This window comes from Amblyomma americanum, chromosome 9, assembly GCF_052857255.1.
Source record: "Amblyomma americanum isolate KBUSLIRL-KWMA chromosome 9, ASM5285725v1, whole genome shotgun sequence".
NCBI lineage: Eukaryota > Metazoa > Arthropoda > Arachnida > Ixodida > Ixodidae > Amblyomma > Amblyomma americanum.
In genome coordinates this window covers 51,312,272-51,332,026 of record NC_135505.1, presented here as the reverse complement: position 1 = coordinate 51,332,026, position 19,755 = coordinate 51,312,272, and the positions used below count along the sequence as shown (strand labels likewise).

At 46.2% G+C, this 19,755-nt stretch overlaps 1 protein-coding gene across 2 annotated transcripts in view; it reads right to left on the bottom strand.

Annotated features, from left to right (window-relative positions):
* The window catches only part of LOC144103808 (sodium-coupled monocarboxylate transporter 1-like), a 95,021-nt gene that overhangs the window by 63,499 nt on the left and 11,767 nt on the right, over positions 1-19,755 (bottom strand). Inside the window, exon 2 of one of the 2 annotated variants that reach the window (XM_077636508.1) lies at positions 3,145-3,408. In XM_077636508.1, the coding sequence (XP_077492634.1) occupies positions 3,145-3,408 (264 nt within the window). The remainder of the gene's footprint in view (positions 1-3,144; positions 3,409-19,755) is intronic. The other variant, XM_077636509.1, reaches the window with a different exon arrangement.

The following is a 19,755-nucleotide window of genomic DNA, read 5'->3' as shown; positions in this document are numbered from 1 at the left end:
AGCACATGAACAGCCATCTCTATGAAGTTCCGCCTCCCCACTGTTTACAACACCTTAGCTAAAATAAAGTTTGCAAACCTGGTACATGTTCACAGCCAACAGTATTTTCTGAAGAAAATATTCAGGACCAGTTAAAAGGTTTGGCGATGTAAAAAGCAAGCTGATGATATCTTGTGATGTATCAAATACCGCAAGCGCCCTGAACACAGTGCTTCAGCAGATGCCCACAAATCCATGGCCACTGGGAATGTTTTGAATGCTCCTTGAATATCTGGTACCCAGACAGACACCGTGCTCTCCCGAACCTTTGGCACAACCAAGCATCTATAAACATAAACGGGTCGTTCGAAACACCTCAAAGTGTTCAGAATCACAATTTCTTTATTAGAACAGAAAAAAAGCAAGAAAACGCTTCTCATCATGTCCATGCCTTTAATAGACATTAACTTGAAGCAGTCATGAAGTGTTCACTAGATCTCAAACGTCGGCAATACTTTTAACTCCAAGAATTTTTAGAACTAGTGATTACAGACGATTCATTAAAGGCATATGGGTCGATTAGACATTTGGTACAGTTGTTAAAATTGTATTGCTGTGTTACCTTCTGGCGTTCCGTGTAGTTACAGTTCGTTGTTTCAGAAAAACTGAGTTGTGAAAGGACCTGGCCTTTATTGGCTCGCGGCTACAAAATATTCCACCTCTCGTGATGACCAGGAAGATTGCAAAGTTTTTAAAAATTAGCGCCGTCATCCTCTTACTGATTAATATTTTTGCGCAATATTAATCAATAGAAAATGGTGCTCTGTGAAACGTGCTTACAGCGCTTTCACATGCGTAACATGTTCTTGTGAACCGTCTTTTTATGTCGAATAAAAGCAAGGGAACAGGAAGTAAGAGCGATGTGTGCGCAAGACGCCAGCTGGAAAGGTTGGCACACACCGAGGCGAAATCGACTTCGAATTTCGGATGATTAATAAAGTAGAAACTCGCAGCCAGAAGCATATCTGTGTCGTGTTCCCAAACCTTGCTGGCAGCACCTGAAATTATGGCTAGGCAGTATTGGTGCTTGTTGTGCTCAGACTTTCTTTCCTTGTCCAGCGTATTCACCTGGCCTAGTGACATAAGCGAGGACTCAAAAATTATTGAGCAATTCGCTTCTTTTGATGTCGGCCATTTAATACGTCGCGCAGGGATGTCGAATGTTTTCGCACGACGCGACGACCCCGAGAACCGAAACAGATTGGGAGCCGAAATGCCGGAATGAATCTTCCGGAGCCGCCAAATTCGCTTCGTATTACAGATAGCGTTCCTATAAACTGAAAGCTGTTTAAGCAGAATATAGAGCAAGAGCTGGTGGAAATGTACAATTGTCACCGCTTCGCGCACTTTTCCGTGTGCTCCCAGACACCCTTAGAGCGTGTGGGGTTCCGGACTCGGTCACAGAGGAGATGCCCTCGACTCAGCGTGGCAAGCTCAGCCAGAGACCAGCCACCAAGTAACAAGGGGGTTGGTCGTTTGGTGCCCAGATTTCGCCGGTCGCAAGCCAGACAATGGGCCGGAGCCAAAGGTTCACAAAACAAAACAAAGTTTATAGAGCGAAGAGACGACACGAAGTATTTCACAATCACTCGTACGAGCAGATACGAAGTGATTTACAATTACAATGCAACTCGTGCAAAGCAACAATAGAGAGAGATAACAATTCAACAGAATCTTTGCACCTAAAGTGCTCTAACACAGAGAGAGACAAATAAACAAAACACAATTTGTTCACCGGGCACTGCGACAGTGCGACGACCTGAGGAGCTCGACGGGGGCCGATCCGTAGGCTGGCGCACGTTGCCTCGCTGGTCCTTGGCTGGTCGAGTGGTGTTCTCCTGAGAGTAGAGCGGGCGCGCTTCTCAGAAGCTTAAACGGCGGCTTGGGCTAACAGGCAACGGTTGAAGCCCCTCATTTCTAGGCGCGGTCAGCGTCGGTTTGTTCTTCGCGCCAAAGCAGGCGCGCACATACAGGCAGCTTCAACTGCACAAACTCCTTCCCCTTCTCGCGCCGGGCGCACGACCCCATTGGTCAAGCGCGGAGACCACCATCGAGAAAAATCTAGGTCATTCTCGCCACGCGGAGTCGTCGAGGCAAGAACGAAGGGGAGAGGGTATCACTTTAGTGCGGTCAAGGTCTTGCCCTCTCCGCCGACAACGAGTAGAAACTTTCCGACATTCTAGAGAAATCGACGCCGCGCGTGGCTTTGTTTATTTTGGCGCCCCGCTGGCCAGCTCAGTGGCAGCAGTACGCGCAAATCTACGCACTCTCTGGGGGTGCTTCCCCGCTGTTTTTTGTGTTTTATTTTACAGCGCGCGGGTGCGACTACTTACGCACTGCGCCCTTTCTTTCTAATACGCGCCAAATTTTGTGACAAAAATGAATAAGACAAGCAGCCGGAAACGCCTCCTGCAGCCTACAACGACTAACAGGGAAGTTGTGTAGCTCAGATTATCACACGAAGAGCAACTCTAACTACTCTGATTTTGCAGGAATTTTCAGGGAACCGCTCTAGAGGCGTCTTCCTATTCCGCTTGTCTCTGACAATTTCTTGCCTCACTTGGCGTCAAGACCCCTCACCGACGGGTCTTCACGCCACATCCTGTTTGCGGAGGCTTCGGCTTCACACGCTGCGGGATCCTAACGCCGACGGCTATTCCACTAGGGTTCTGCATTCCAAGTGGACCGTTGTTATCGCGGGCTCGCTATATTTTCCCGGTATTTAGCACGCAGCACTGTGTGTGCAGGATCAGAGTCTTAAAACTTGCTGCCGACTGGCGCCGAAAGAGGCGCCTTAACACCCAGTAGCGGCGAAGAGTTGGGTAAAAAGCCTGGTGGTCAAAAATGACCAGCTCCTTCTCTTCGACACCGTGCAAATCGCTCTCTCTCTCCACCTCTAGCCTTCCCTCGTGCGGGCCTGCTCTCCGCGGAAGCCGACGCTGAAGACTAATCTTGTTCTCTACAGACCAGGAATAAGCACCTATTTCTGTGTCAACCTTAATGCATGGGCGAATTAGACCTACGAGGGTTATAGCCCAGTCATCTTTGAAATGCCCTGTGCATCCATCTTTACGCTTTGCTCTTTTATTAAGCGTGCGCACTCACCTGAAATATGGACGCCACGCGATGACCGTAGAGCACAGGCACAAGCGCGAACGCAGCCACGAACGCCGCCAGAGGTATTCCGACCAGGACCCAGTCCACGTGGAAGCCGTATGTGTAGTAGTGGCCCACGAAGCTCACCACACCAGCGGCAGTCGCCACCGACGCTAAAACGGATACAGCGAGTGCACTGGCTGGTAGGGTTCGGCCGCCCAAGAAGGCCTCGGCCACAGCCGACCCTCCTCCGCTGTCACCGGGCGTCACCTGCTGTCGGTTCCACAGTTAGGAATACACACCATGACACACCCCTATCACGGTCACATGCGCTCGTCAAACATGCATGCTCCGTGGTAATGTAAGCCCCGGGCTGTTCGAATACAAGAAACTACAAAGCCAGTCAACATCATTGCCTATTCCATTGTTTACAGTTTTTCAACATATACCTAGGACATGGCAAGACCAGCCTATGTTGTTTAAAAATTCGAGATATATCTCCAGTTAAGCCTTCAAGCTCCACAAAATGTCCATTTATTTCATGGATACACAGAGCTCTCTCAGAGCAACCGGCATCAACAACACGCCTAAGCCAACTCAAGTCGCATGTATCCGACAGAGATGATTTAGGGCGTGCATTATAGATTGGAAAGACGAAGGTTAATTTTTTTTACTCTAAAGGGCGCCGTTGCAGTATATGCAGGTGGCGCCATAAGCATTGACGAAAACCTTTCCCATGCTTTTCTTGTACATCAATAGCTTCGTCCAGCTCAGCACTCCAGGTAACAAAAACAATGCATAGAAAAAGAAGAGGGCGCCGTTGTGAAATTGCCATCATTGTATTTTTGATAACGCAGTGAGATGAACCATTAAAAGGAGGCTGGTGTGAGTCCACTCAGACAGTCTTCGGTGCCATTCCTATTCCAGTGGGTCGGCTAAAGTTATTGAGCATTTTTGTTTCCACATTAAATTAAGGTATCGCAAGAGTTTAAAAAAACAACAAAAACACCATACTTTTAAATATATCTTAACGTTCATCACTTTCACACAGACACCGGCTTGGCATTACAGTGGGGGCAGGAAATATAAAGAAAAGGATTGAATAAAGTGTCACGTAGCAAAGAAAAATCCCTCAGGCGATCCTCGGTGGACGATTTGAATCCGATAGCACCGAAACGTTCGTTATATCCGAGGTCAAACCATGAAGTTTTTTACATGCGAGGGCCAGGCAAGAAATTTTGTTAAATCCGAGCTTCGTTATATCCGCGGTATTAAAAGACCGGTACTAAACGAGCAGCACATACTGTGCAGTTAAGGATTAGCGGATAGACACAAAATACGTGTGGGTTAATTAGGACATAGCTGGAAACGTAGAGGAGTTTTATAGAATTAAAGAGAGCGTGGCAGCTATCGTAATTAAGCTCATTAAGAGGTACAAGCTGAAGGTGGTGCAGGCCTATGCGCTTCGATACAGCCATGATCACCAGGCTGTCGAAAGCTTCTGTGACGGCGTGGAATCGGCAATGAACAAAGCAAAATCACAGTACACGGTACTTATCGGCCACTTCAATGTGAAGGTAGGCAAGACGCAGGCTGGCAACCATGCCGTAGGCGACTATGGGATGGGTTCTAGGGAATAGCAGGGGAGAGTTATTAGTGGAATTCGCAGATAGAAATAAATTGCGGATCATGAATACCTTAATTCATCCCTGAACGAGAGAACACGAAGTGAACCTGGAAGAGCCCTAAAGGTGAGACTAAAAATGAAGTAGACCTAATACTCTGCGCTCAAGCTTCCATCGTTCAGGGTGTGGACGTCCTCGGAAGGTGCGTTGTAGCGACCACGGAATAGTTAGGTCCCGAAATTTCTAGCTCAGACTTGAAGACGGAACGGAAGAAGCTAGTGAAGAAGAAGCCCATTAACGAGTTAGCGGTTAGAGGAAAAATAGAGGAAATCAGGATATCGCTGCAGAACAGATATTGAGCTTCAATTGAGGAAGACGATCTTAATGTTCATGCAATGAACGATAGTCTGAAAGCTATCATCACGGAGTGTGCAGTAGAAGTAGGCGGTAGGACGGTTCGGCAAGATACCGGCAAGCAATCTAAGGAGGCGAAATATCTGATTAAGAAACGCCAAAGCATGAGAGCGTCTAACTCTATAGACAGAAAATAACTACCAGAGATATCGAATTTAATTATTAATCGCAAGGTAGACGACATAAGTAACTTTAATATGGAGAGCACCAAGCATGCTCTCAAGAAAGGAGGTCGCCTGAAAGCGACTTTCGTAGGCATAGGTAAAATTATGCATAGGTGTAAACCAGACGTATGCGTTAACGCAATGCCTTATGACTTCAAGCGTACCGGAAATTGGAAAGAATGCAAACGTTACCTTAATTCATAAGAAAGAAGACGCCAAGGACTTGAGAAATTACGGATTGATCATATTACTGTCCATTGCCTAGAAGGTATTTACTCAGGTAATCGCTAATATATACACGCCAATATTAGACTTTAGTCAGTGCAATGATCGGGCAGGTTTTTGTAAAGAATATTCCGCGATAAATCATATTCAGACCATAAATATGCTGATAGAAAAATGCGCAGAATATTGCCATCCCTTATATATAGCCTTCAATGAATACGAGAGGCCATTTTCCTCAGTAAAAAACACACGATTCATACAGGTATTGCATAATCAGGGTGTACAAGACTGTTATGTCAAAATACTTGAAGATATTGTATATTGGAACTAACAGCAACCATACTGCTCCTAAAGTCGGCACATCGAAATTCCAATAAGGAAGGGCGTCAGGCAAGGAGATGTGATCTCGTCAATGCTATTGAGCGCCTGTTTACAGGAGGTATTTCGAGGGCCTGAATTGGGCAGTTGAGGATAACAGTTAAAAGAGAATACCTAAATAGTCTGCTGATTATATTTCTTTGCTGAGTCACTCAGGAGGTGAACTTGAAATAACATTCAATCAGTTAGACAGGAAGAGCACTATGGTGGGTCTAAAAATTAACATACAGAAAACCAAAGTAATGTTCAACAGTCTAGCAAGAGAGCAGCAGTTCACAACTGGCAGCGAGGTGCGGAAGTGGCACTGGAATGCGCCTACTTAGGGCAGATAGTGACTTCAGGTCAGAATAAAGGGAGAAAAATAACTAGAAGAATGAAAATGAGGTGAAGCGCATATGGCACATTCAGACCGTGAATGGCAGTTTACCATTACCCCTCACGGGAAAAGTGTACGAAAGATGTATCTCACTGGTACTCACATACGGGGCAGAAATGTGGAGGCAAACCGAAAGGGCTTAGCTTAAGTTAAGGACAGCGCAACGAACCATGGAGAGAAAAATGATAGGTGTAAAGTTAAGAGACCGGAAGCAGGCATATTTGATGAGGGAACAAATGCCGGTTAAGGACATTCTAGTGGATATCAAGACTAAGAAATGAGCTTGGGCAGGGCATGTGATGCGAAGGCAAGATAACCGCTGGTCCTGAAGGGTAACGGAGTGGACTCCAAGTGAACGCAAGCGGAGCAGGGGGTGGCAGAAGGTTACGTAGGCGGAGGAGATTAAAAAGTTTGAAGGCAGAGGGTGGGCGCAGCTGTAAAATTACAGGGTTAGATTGAGATACATGGGATAGGCCTTTGCCCTGCAGTGGGTGTATTCAGGCTGCTTCTGCTGCTGATGATGACAGTAAACTAGCTCGCTGTCACCATTTCGCGCAATTTAGCGTGCACTCCCAGACACCTGTAGAGCGTGTGGGGGTAGCGGTCTCGCTCACAAAGGAGATGCTTGCAGACACAGGGTGGGCGGAGCTGTAAAATGACAGGGTTAGTTTGAGATACATGGGATAGTCCTTTGGCCTGCAGTGGGTGTATTCAGGCTGATGATGCTGCTGCTGCTGATGATAATGATAGTAAGCTAGCTCGCTGTCATCATTTCGCGCAATTTAGCGTGAACTCCCAGACACCTGCAGAGCGTGTGGGGGTAGCGGTCTCGCTCATAAAGGAGATGCCCTTCACTCAGCGTAGCAAGCTTAGTTGGAGACCAGCTAACAAGTTACAAGGAGGGTAGTTATTTGGTGCCAAGCTTTCTCCGGTCGCAAGCGAGAGAATGGGTCGGAGCCAAGGTTCAAAAAACGAAACAAAGTTTATACAGCAAAGAGACGATACTGAGGATTTTACAATCACTCGTACGAGCCCATGCAAAGTGATTTACAAATACAATGCAACTCGTCCAAAGTAAGAAACGAGAGAGATAACAATTAAACAAAATCTTTGCGCTTAAAGTGTACTAACACATGGAGAGAGAAACAAACAAAACACAATTTGTTCACCGGGCACTGCGACAGTCCGACGACCTGAGGAGCACGACGGGGTCGATCTGCGGGTTGGCACACGTTGCCTCGCTGGTCCGTGGCTGGTCGAGTGGTGTTCTCCCGGGAGTTTAGCGGGCGCGCTCCTTTGAAGCTTAAATGAAGGCTCGGGTTGACAGACAGCGGCAAAAGCCGCTCATATATAGGCGCGGTCCGTGTCTGCTCGTTCTTCGCGGCAAGGCAGGCGCGCACATACGTGCAATATCAACTGCACAAATTCATTCTTCTCGTGACGGGCGCGCCATCCCATTGGTCAAGCTCGGAGACCGGGTTCCAGAAGCAACGAGAGCTTTCTCGTCTTGCTCCGTCGGCGACACAAGGGAAAAAAGACAGAGGGCATCTCTGAGCACGGTCGAGGTTTCGCCCACTCCATCGACAATGAGTAGAAATCACTCGGGTCTTCTGGAACAATTGAAGACCCGCGCGGCCATGTTTCCATTGGCGCCGCGCCGACGAGGAAAGTGGAAAGGGCAGCACCACACGTAGTTACGCGCTTTCCGGGGTTCTTTCTCCGCTGTTTTAGTTTTGTTTACGGTGCGCGCGGGCACGATTGCTTCCGCTCTGCGCCATTTTTTCGAATATGTGCCGAATTTTGTGACACTCGCATGACACTCGCACAGGTAGCACATAATTTTGTACCCCGTTGGACAGGTCATCAGCTGTCCAGTGGGGGCAGGTGGAACACCGACTTATCAGGCTACTAAAAGACGGCGGTCGCCATGTCCGCTTGCACTAAACCATCTTATGCTCGGGCATTAATAATGATAAATGTTTATATTCGCTGATGGAAAACTATTCGCTCTAATAACTGTACATGCAAACTTAAGAGGTGTTATTTATTTCGAGAAACTCTGGTAATCAATCTTCTCGAGTTATCAATAATATCCCATTGACTACACTAGCGTACTACCTTTTCTGATCACACTTGAAATCATCATGCACACAGCAAATGAGTAACTGACCAGTTTAAAACTGGCAATCATCTGGTGACAATCTCATTAAAAATATATACCAGAAAAACATATCTTAAGATAAAAACAAAGCAGCCACAGAAGAGAGGAATGCCCTCACTGCAGGGGACATGAACTCCTTGTGATTTTTTCCCAATAAAACTACCCTATCACTTCTTGAATGACGGTACTCTTCAATGAAATCCGCTACGTTACCTGGGTTTTTCATACCGTGATAACGTTTGTAATGTTGAAACATCAGGAACACTGCCGGAAAGTTTATCAAAGTACCGAATGACGAAATTAGTTCTGAACCTCCATTTAACGTGCAGGTGATATGATGTACGCTTTTCTCTGTGGGTCTTTAGGCAGACACGTACAGAAACAGACGGACGGACGGACGGACGGACGGACGGATGGACGGATAAATGGATGGATGGATGTTAGTCTCCCCTTTGTAGGGCTTGCTAACAAGTTTCACCTTGCCATTAATTCCTAGCGTGCACAATATCTCCGGTTTACGTGCCAGTCGCGTCATCTGACGTTCAGAATAGGGAAAAACTTCACCAGCAAATCAGTTCCCTTTTATACCTTGTAGCTGCAAAACCGTCACTCTAAATAAAAAGCAAAGCATATTTATCGATCATATGCAGTGCTATAGCAAGGCGAGAAGGAGCCTAAGCCCGACGCCATTTTATGACCCGCGAACGTAGTGAAAAACATCACAGATGAATTCACTTCGTAGATAGAGGTCCTGCTTCGATGCATGCTGCTAAGTTGGAAACAATTTTTTGCGTACACTAGAGCGACATACATTGAATTCTAGAATTAAAGTGGGTGGCGCGAAGTACGTTAAAGCTGGATTTTAAATAGCGTTTGTCGCATGTGCACAAAGAAGAGGAGTGTTTTAGCGAATGCTGTCGCTTTGTTTAAACGTGTGCGTACATTATAGTAAAACAGTCAGCTGATCAATAAACATATCTTGAGAAGATGCATACTGCAGTCGTAAGGACCCAGGATGCAATTTAAAGCTAAATTTCCAAGCTCTGATTTATCATTGAGCACACCTTGCGGTAGTCTATTTTCCTAAAATATCGCAGTCCACCAAACATTTGAAAAAATGGTAGAGATAATTTGACACTCTGTTTGTTGAAAGCGCAAGTAACAAATACTTAAGTCCATATGGTGCAGTTGCTTTTGATGTATTCCATCTTATCAGAAACACTTTAATTCCATCGGGATGAAACAGAATTCATCATTGGTTAAGAAATAGAATAAACAAAGCAGCGTAATGAGCAAACAAGATAATTTAAAGGAGGGGGTCGTTATGACATATCTATAGACAGGAATCCAACAGTCCCCGTTTTCTCTTATTTTCTTCTCTCCTAATTTCTTTCAACTTTTATCTCTGATTTTTTTTCTCGTATTTTATAACTTGTGGGATTAATCAATGGTTATTAATAGTATAATTATCTTACCGTTCAAACGTGACTGATTTGAAAGCAGAAGCAGACTTGTGGGAATGCGAAAGCGTCAATTTCCCGGAGTGCATTGTTTCCGCGTAATGTTTATACCTGCATTAAGTTTCCCTTCTGTTTAATTGTATACCACACACCCCGGAATTGCTGTACGCCGAAGGGTTGAATCACAATTATGATGCGAAAGTCTGAGAAAGCATACAGAAAAAGGTGCATATGTCGTCAGTACGAATTCCTGCCTGAAGGTATCCTTCAACTTTATGAGCATATGTAAGCTAATCGGTACTTCAGGGAACACTTTCAAAGATGCTGAACAATAGTTTAGTCGAGAAAAACTCTTCAAAAGAAAACGGTTAGTTCCGGTGGACGTCATTAAGTTGCAAAGACGCGCTTATTAGTCACTGGTTAATTAAAATTTAATAATTAACCTTTTTATTGGCGAAGTTTGGGTTTTTTTTAATGGCGAGTTTCGAGCCACGGAGACAAGGATGTGGTATTAGTTTTCAAAGCAAACAAAAATGCCTTTTCGAAAGACATGCCGTGCAATAAAGTCGTGTTTCTTCCCGCAACAAAACGAAACTCGGCGCATGAGCGGCGCCAGAAGCCTAGTGCATTCGCAACATCCGCTGATGACGATTTGCAATGACGGCAGGTGCCAATTCGAGATGTACAGTTGGGGACCGGATTCTCTGGAGCACTTACTCCGCTAACTAAGCCCATATAGCTCTATTATTATCCGGCGACTGGAGGCCACACTTGTAACAGGTGAAAGCCAAAATCCCGTTCTTTCACCACCACAAGTGTGGTCTCCAGCCACCGGCTAATAGAGCTATGCATGGGCTTCGTTTGTTAAGCATGTGGTCCAGAGACATTTGCCCTGACTGTGCGCACTGTTCTCCTTGGCTAGGAGCTTGACGCCCAGCGAAAGCAGTGGTGAGCGCTTTTTTTTCTTCGCCGTTGGGAGCGAAGAAGAGCCTAGATATTGGCAACTAAGCGGCCTTAAATTTTGAAAACGCTGATAGGCTCTGGCCTGGTGTTGTTACCTGCAGTTAATTTTTAAATTATAATTGGTTTTTAATTGGTTTTTTGGGGAAAGGAAATGGCGCAGTATCTGTCTCATATATCGTTGGACACCTGAACCGCGCCGTAAGGGAAGGGATAAGGGAGGGAGTGAAAGAAGAAAGGAAGAAAGAGGTGCCGTAGTGGAGGGCTCCGGAATAATTTCGACCACCTGGGGATCTTTACCGTGCACTGACATCGCACAGCACACGGGCGCCTTAGCGTTTTTCCTCAGTAACAGCCGTTTTACTTTTTTAAATTTTTTTATCACCCTAGCTTCGTTGAACAAATAAAGCCATTCCTCGGCTACAGTGTAGCAGATCGAAGACCTCTACACACGTTGTTCATTTGCAGCTTTTGCAGCTGCGCCCAACACCTCGAACGATGTTCTAATGTAGAAATCAAACATGCATATTGGGAGAGAGGTTGACCCCCGCAGATCTTCCCTGTAAGCGACAGCTGATGACCCAAGAATGGAAAGCCGCCTTCGACACTGGCTTCTCGGATCTGGGCAACCCACTCGAACAAATTTTAAGGGCTTAACTTTTTCTTTCTCTTTGTGACAGTGCAGAATTTTCTTTAGCGGTGCCGGTATCATGACATGCAACTCTTAAGACATTTTTTTTGCATGGCATCAGCTTCACAGCTAAAATAAACCAGGACTCCGTAATTGAAAACTTTTTGGCATGGTAGTGGAACATTGCTTGGTAAAGCTGCCGTCCAATTTGTTGCAAAGAGTGGTAGCTTACGATTAGGAAAAATAGACTTTTTATCTTAAGCATTTTTGCGTCGTATAACAAGCATCTATGAACAGAAATTATATAATTCACTTCATTGGTGGCAGCCCTATTAGGGCATTTCACAAATGCAGGAGCATTTCGGACGACAAAACGTAATTTCTGCATGATGTGAGTTGAGTTGAGGTACACATTGCTACAGGTGGGATTAGCCTTGCTTTTTCTGCCGGCGTCACTTCTATGTTAATAATGTCTTGAAACCTGTCCGACATACCCCAATAAGAGCAATGTCACTATAATAACACATATTACCCTCCCGCAGTCAATAATTATGTGCACATTCATTCCACTCAGTCCACATCTCAGCCCACTCTTGAAGTCACCATCTATGCACATATTCAGGCACATTAGAAACACCGTCCGTTGGAGTGCCACAATTCAAACCCACACTCACTCAGAGTATAACATAGTCCACTAAAGAAGCCGCCATTTACGCACACATTCAATTACAGTATACCATAGTCCGTTCCTGCTGTCACCATGCAGAAACCAGGTCAGTGTAATGCAGAAATGTTAAAAGAAAGCGTGCAGCCTCCATTCTGCATGTCTGGTTTCCACTCGGGTAGACAATGTCCTGAACTGTACTATGAAGGGCTCCTGTCTTCTTGAAGGAAGCGAACATCACATTCCTTTCCGCGCGGTACTCTGGGAAGTACATGATGTAAAGTTTAACGTCTCCGCACACACCACATAAATAACATAGCGGAGACGATGCCATGTCCGTCTTATGCATCCAGGCAGGAGTGCGAGCAGAGGCCGTGCGAATTCGATGTAGCTGAGTCGCCTGGGATCTTCTCTGTTTCTTGGTCACACAGGGCTTGAGGGGCGCACTCCAAAGGGTACTGAAATGATCGAGCACCGTTTTCCTGTAGAGATTTTTCATTCTTGAGGTAGTTTTTTAGATGAATTTATTGACAGAGCTTTAAGGGAGAGACTGTCTGCCACCTCGTTGCCTCTGACTCCTATGTGAGATGGAACCCATTGGAAATGTAGAGTAAAGCCTCTGCTGTGCAGATTCTGCACCAAGCGTAGAGAGCTTGAAGGCAAGGCAACAGAAGGGAATCCGTGTTTTAACCTCTGGAAGGCAGATTTTGAATCGGTTAGGATGATAACAGGTTGAGCCGGACAAGACCATCACTTCCGTAAAGCCGCCTCAATAGCAACACTTTCCGCCGTTGCGGAGGATACGACAGCAGTAAAGCATACAGACCACATACAGTCCAAAGAAGGAATGTAAAAATCCGCTGCGCTAGCTTTTTTGACCTTGTCCACAGCACCATCGGTGAGAATTTTAAGAGGGCGGGCTTAATCTGTTTCCAAGTGTTCCAGTACAAGCGAACGCGTTGCTGCCAAAGGAGAGCTGCGCTTTGCGCACACATGGGGAATTGTGACCTTACAGTCGAGAGTCGGAAAAGACCAGGGTGGTTTCAACCGTTTCCTTTGCCTTCGGACATTAATGCCTAAAGAACTAAGAGTATTGAGTGCCAAGAAAGCCTTCGATTCATATCTATTGCAGAGCCGCTGGAGAAGGGATCGCTCAGCTACCGTCTCTCCTAGGCGGTCAAGATGCATTAGTAGCCTCTGAGAAGCGATAAGGCTAAGAGGTTTCGATAGAGACTCATGAAGTACTGCCTTATTCGCAACCGCCTGGGGAACTCCAATGGCTCTTCTTGGGCTCTTTCTGTGGACAACTTCGAGACGTTCAAGTTCTGATGCCGAGAGGGAAATTAAAGGTAATTGATACATTATGCGACTGACCACCAGCGCTTCATGAAGTTTGACCATTGAACAAGGATGGTTTCCCCATCGATCACGTGCAATTCTACGGAGCACATCGAGACGGGAAGATAGACAAGAAAAAATCGCGCCGACAGCTTTTCGCCACTGAAGACGGGAGTCAATAATGACGCCCAGGAAACGCGTGTGGTTGGATTCGCGGACGCAAGAGAGACCAAGGTCTAACTTCAACCGCGCTTGATGGCTTTCTACACCTGAAAACCGAACAAAGCCGGATTTTCTCACTTATAGAGACAATCCCACACCTTGAAGGTAAGGTAAGCTTGTAACAAAAGTAGAGCCTGTCGAGCTATCAGGGCTAATCACTTGTGTTCGTAGCCAGTAATTCGAATACATATGTCATCAGCATATATTGACATACGCACTTTCCTGAAATGTTTTCGCAACGAAAAGGGAAGGCCAGCCATTACGATGTTAAAAAGCGTGGGGGAAAGAACACTAACTTGAGGCACACCTCGTGATAGAACCCTTTCGGTGCTTAAGGTATTCCCTAACCGTACACGAACCACACGATCGCTTATAAACTTGTAAATGAATCTTAACATATGTCCCTCTATGTCCAGGCCCTGCAATCTCATTAGAATTGAGCTCTGCAGCACGTTGTCATAATCTTTTGCAACGTCAAAAAATAGGCTAAGGTGGAAAGGCCGAAAGCTCTGTGCTGTTCAACATGACCCACCAAGTCTAAGACGCTATCTTGGGCACTAAGACCTCGGCAGAATCCTGTCATACATGTTGACAGTGCCTTGCTGTCCTCAAGCCACCACGATAACCATTCATTTACCAGCTTCTCCATCAACTTAGCTACGCAGGAGGTCAATGCCACAGGGTGATACAAGGCAAGGTCCGTCATGTCTTTGCCAGGCTTCAGTACTGGAACTACATGTGCCACCTTCCATGACGGAGGAACATCGCCAGTCTTCCAAACCCGATTGATGAAGTTTAGGAGCTCCTTCCTGAGTTTAAAGGGCAGATTATGCAGCATTTGGTTCGTGATGCCGTCGGGGCCTGGTGCACACCGACCCCGCAGGCCACTGAGCGCAGTTTGAAGCTCACGAAGCGTGAACGGGCAGTCCATGATGGACCTGGAGGAAGCAGGTGGTGTATATATATCCATTCCAAAATTAGCACGTTCGAGTGTGTATGCAAAGTCCGCTGCCAAGCACGCAATAGGTTTTTCCTTGCGTATAGCAGGAGCTTCAAAAGGTTTCGAAGGGCGAGATTCTCAGCAAGGCTCCCAATAACTCGCCATATTCCAGTCATAGGTGAGAACACAGTAAAACTTGCGCAGAATGAGGCCCATTGCGATCAATAGAGCTTGTTCGTGTGCCGTCTAATGGCAGAAGTCACCCTATTGAAGGTCGCCTTCAAGTCCCTGTCGTCTTTTTTCCGCATGAGTTGGCACTCCGCCCTTCTTCTCGCTGCGCAAAGGTTCCTAAGTATTAAATCCGGGTTCGGAAAATGATCAGGTAACTTTACTGCCGTAGTTGCTGCCGGCTTACTAGAAATCATTTTGTCAATATCATCACTAGAAACACGTTCTAGGTGCTCTCTCTACTTGTCCCAGTTTACCACATTGCTCATTTTAGGACCATGCATAAGAAAGTCGGCAGCAGACACAAAAATTAAATAGTGGTCACTTCCCACGCGGTCAAGCGCTTTTGACCACCTCACACAGACGTCAGGTCAATGCAGAGTCAGGTCTATAGCTGTCGCTGAGGATGGAGGCCGGAAGAAAGTGAGGCTTCCGTCATTATCAACACGCTGGTCCAAACTGTCAATTACGTCTACGAGTTTGCGTCCACGGGAATCCGTGCTCCTGTCACCCCGGACGGCATGATGGGCGTTGAAATCACCGCTGATGATTCGAGGAGCTAGGCAGCAGTCGCAGAGCTGCTGTCGAAAGAAATCCAATGCTACCTTTTTCCGCGATGACACGTACACGAATGCAATAGAAAGGGTTCGAGACCAGAGCTGTATTCTCACAGCAGCAACCTCAATGTCATCCGTGCAAGGGTCGGTACCGCCTAAAGAAACATGTGGAATTTTTTGTTTTATGTAAAACGCGGCCCTTACAGCAGGAAATGATTTTATGCTGCAGTTTTATGGGCGACATATCCAGTCAAACAACTCCCGCTTGGCAGGCCAGCTTCCGACAGGGCCAGTACAGGAACACAAGTCTCAAGAAAAGTTTCAGTTCAGTTAACCGACTTAAAATCTCAGTGGAGTTCTATAGCAATATAAACGGCACTATTCGGTGGCTGTTAGATCCACGAGGTTGAACACCATCCATATTAGACCGAAAGGAAGTTTGCTGCGAAGTTGGTAATTAGGGACTCAAATGAAGGCACCAGCTGTAGGATGTTCTTCAGTCTACCAGGCGGCACCGCTGGAACATGTGAACGCAGGGCCCCAAACAAAACATGAAGAAGGTCAGACACACTCTGATTTTTGAGCTCTATTTTTGCGCAGCGCACTCACTTGCAACACTGACAAAGATGCCGACGGGGACACACTCTTGGCCGTAGTAGCTTGTTTCTTTGTCACTTGTGCATATGAGAGTCCCCCTTGCCGTCGAGTCGGGCTGTGATTCGGTCCAGTGAATAAAAATGTGGCGGTAATCCGTCACGCTCGAACCACAAGTGTGGTTCCAGCGAGATGGATCCCCGACAGATTTTTCTTTGCACATACAGGGCAACCCTCAAGCAGATTCGGAGACGCGCTTTTTAGACGCACTTAGTGTACTTCTTTCCAGTAATGTTGCCATCGATGAAGTAAGGACCGACAATGCGGAAGGTATAAATGCCACACCAAACCCTGGCTGTCCATCCTAGTTGGTGCTTCTGCTCACGAAGCGAGTGGGGGTTCTGGTCGCACAAATAGTGTGCGTTCAGCAAATTCGCATTCAAATCTGTGCAAAATAAGGCCCTCGTCTCTGCCCCGCACTTTGTTCTGAAATTCATGGTCTTCGCCGCATTGAATTAGAGACCAGTTGCAAAAATCGAGCGGCTTTTGAAAGTCGTTTGGTTGTTTGCCTCCACCAAGGCACACAAGGCATGGGTGGTAGCTGTGTCCTGAAAGTGACAGCCGAACTGATGCCGAGCATGCTTCATATGCAATTGCAATTTCCCTGACGCTTGCTTCTGGCCTGATGGCGACGCATGCCAGCACATCGATGTCAGAACTATCGGTTGCACTAGCTGGTGGTTTCCTTTCCTGAGCATGAACTCATCCTGTTCTCCTAAATCGATCTAATATCAATATGAATGTGGGGCGAGTTGGTACACGATGACCAGGATGTTGGGCAGCATACAGTCCCGATGCCAGCTCCCCGTACATTTGCGTGCTCACATAAACAAGAACAATGTCAACTTTCTCGGAAACAGAGTACTGGAATTTTGCTGGCGCGTCTATTTCTATAGAATTCACGCTGCGGCGCGGAAACCTCACATGGACGTGCTGGCACCCGTGGCGTTGTAATAACTATGTCGCAAGCGCACTTACAAAACAAGCACTTCAAAGGCAAGCGTCAAGGCGTATGTAAAATCGGCCCTACAAGTCACAAGAACAGCTTTCTAACAGAATGCTGCGACTGCCGCGAAAGCCTCGCATGCTCCGCAGACGAAGCTTTGCCTGATGCCCTTTCTAACACACAGCGATTACGAACGAACAGCGGCTCAACCTGAAGAATAATTGACGGACGGTGACGCCTCGCTTCTGGCACGTCTTGTGGCACCTCAGAAGCAGGGTTGTAGGCGCTACCAAAAAAAGTAACTAAATACGTTACTCGGTACTCTAAAAAAAGGAACGAGTTACTGCCCAATGTTACCTACAAAAAAAAAGTTAACGCGCTACCGTTACCGTTACGGAAAAAAAGTACCGCACGTTACTTTCCCGTTACTTCATAGCCATAAATTTTAATTGGGGCGTCTTCGCCTTAAGAACTCACGATAAGTACTTCAAAATCCTCATATTTCACATAAAACGTCTAGACCAAACAACGATTTTACTCGGTATCCTGATTTAACGAGAAAATTTGCACAAATGTGCAGGAGCTAAGAAGTGTTATAGTGGCCTAAAGTTTGTAATAAGGGAGTAAGTACTAATTGGCATCCACCCAAGCTCAGCCATACGGCTACGAAGGAAAGCTATACAGCTTTCTCAGCCCTTTGCCTGCGCTTGGGTGGATGGCAATTGGTAATTACTTCCTTATTAAAAATCTACTCCACCTTCGGGGTTTCCCCTAAACATTTGACCAAAAGTGGCCTAAAGTGTCCTGTAGAATTACATGCGATGGCTTCTATCTCTATGGCATACGGTGAAGCCATTTTCTGATTGCGGCATTAAACACAAACTGACACTTCAGCCTCTATTATAACTTCACAAATGAAACATCGCTGAACTCTCAACAGATTCATAGTAAATCCGAAAAACGGGATATGTGTGTGTGTGTGGGGGGGGGGGCGGTTCGGAAGGGGAGGTAAGTGAAGGCAAGTGCGTGGATGCGTGTTCGTGCACGTCTTTGGTGCTTTATGGCTATTATGTTTTTTTTTTGTTGGGTGCATCGTCAAGGGCAGGTGTTTCCTGATACACGTGCGAGCTGCAACAAGGGTCGTCGAGAGCACCTGTACATTTTGTTTATTTGCTCAGCGCATTTCTTTGTGCTTAGAAAAGGGGAGAAGTCGGGAACAATTGGAAGAAAAAGTAACGAGTAACGTGACACCTAACGTTACCGAAAAATGTTAACGTAGGTACGTTACCCCTTAGTGTTGCGAAATGGTAACGAGTACTTTACTAAGCTACCGAAAAAAGTAACGCGTTACCGGCAACGCCGTCACTTGTAACTCCTTACCGCCAACACTGCTCAGAAGTGCTATAGATAAAGAAAAAAAACAAAATGGCCGAGAGCACCTATCAAGGCTGTCAGGATGGGCGGTCGCATGTTTGACGATGACTAGCCCATTTCTAGGGCACGGCGATGAAAAATAAGGATAACTCCGGCCGTGGTAAGCTGATCGTAGAGGCTCTTTAGCAGGAGAAATTACTGTTGTCTTGGCAAAACGTCACCAGGGGACGTTGTCATTGCGTATGCACAAGATTTGGGCGCTCCTTGTTCAGCCGAGTTTCGGTTTCATGCTTAAAAGAAAACTTAATTTTTAAGGGCTCCTGGGCATCATGAATTTCTTGTGTGCTTTAAAAAGTAATATGGCATTTTTGTCTCCGCGGCTATGAACTCGCCATTAACGAAAACGGCCAAATTTTGCTAAATAAATATCAGTCAATTTCAATTAACCGGGTACTATTTAGCATGTCTTTCACACTTAATGATGCTCGTTTTCTTCTGAAAGGTTTTAATTTTTTTTCTCAAATAGCCTATTTTCGATAGTATTCACTGAAACAGCTGGTATATGCTACGCGATATCGTATGACACTACCCGGAATGCTGCATTACATACGCTTACTTTTTATTTTTTTAGCGAATGTCACCTCACGAGTGGAACCATGTTAGAGTGAACTAGAAGAGTGAGTGTGTCCAACGCCTATGCTGCCTTTTTATCAAAACTGAGGCAAAAAAGGGTAATTTCCGCTAGGACCGCTGCGAACATTATCGTGCCCTAGGTTCCTTCTTAAGGCGGAACCGCATGGCGCGTTTTCCGCGAGCGAAAAACGCGACGCGCGGTGGACGCCCGCGTTGCCGTCAACGCGCGAGCACCCGCACGAAAAAAGGGGAGCGGCGCCTTCGCGGCGCGTTTTCCGGGTTGCCAGACAACGTAACTCCCAACGACATGAATTGTCCCTGCAACCGCATATGTAATATGCCCTTAAACTTACACAACACTGCAATAGAAATAATCTTAGTGTAATTACACAACGACATTTTTTTTTCGAAGTATATTTATCAAGCTTAATTTCAAGCAGGAAGAGTGTGTGCGAAACTGCGACTATGTACTTTCTGCATGCCAAGAGGCCGCTGCTTGTTTACAACTCGACATAGAAAATGGAGAGTCGGGCGCTTACTACAGAGCAGAAGAGGCGGTCGCGTATATCCCACAGGACGCGACGCCTCTCCACTTCCGGGATCAGGACCTCGTTGAAGACTGCTTTCTCCATTTTCGATGAACACGATGCGCGCACGAAACAGTAGCACG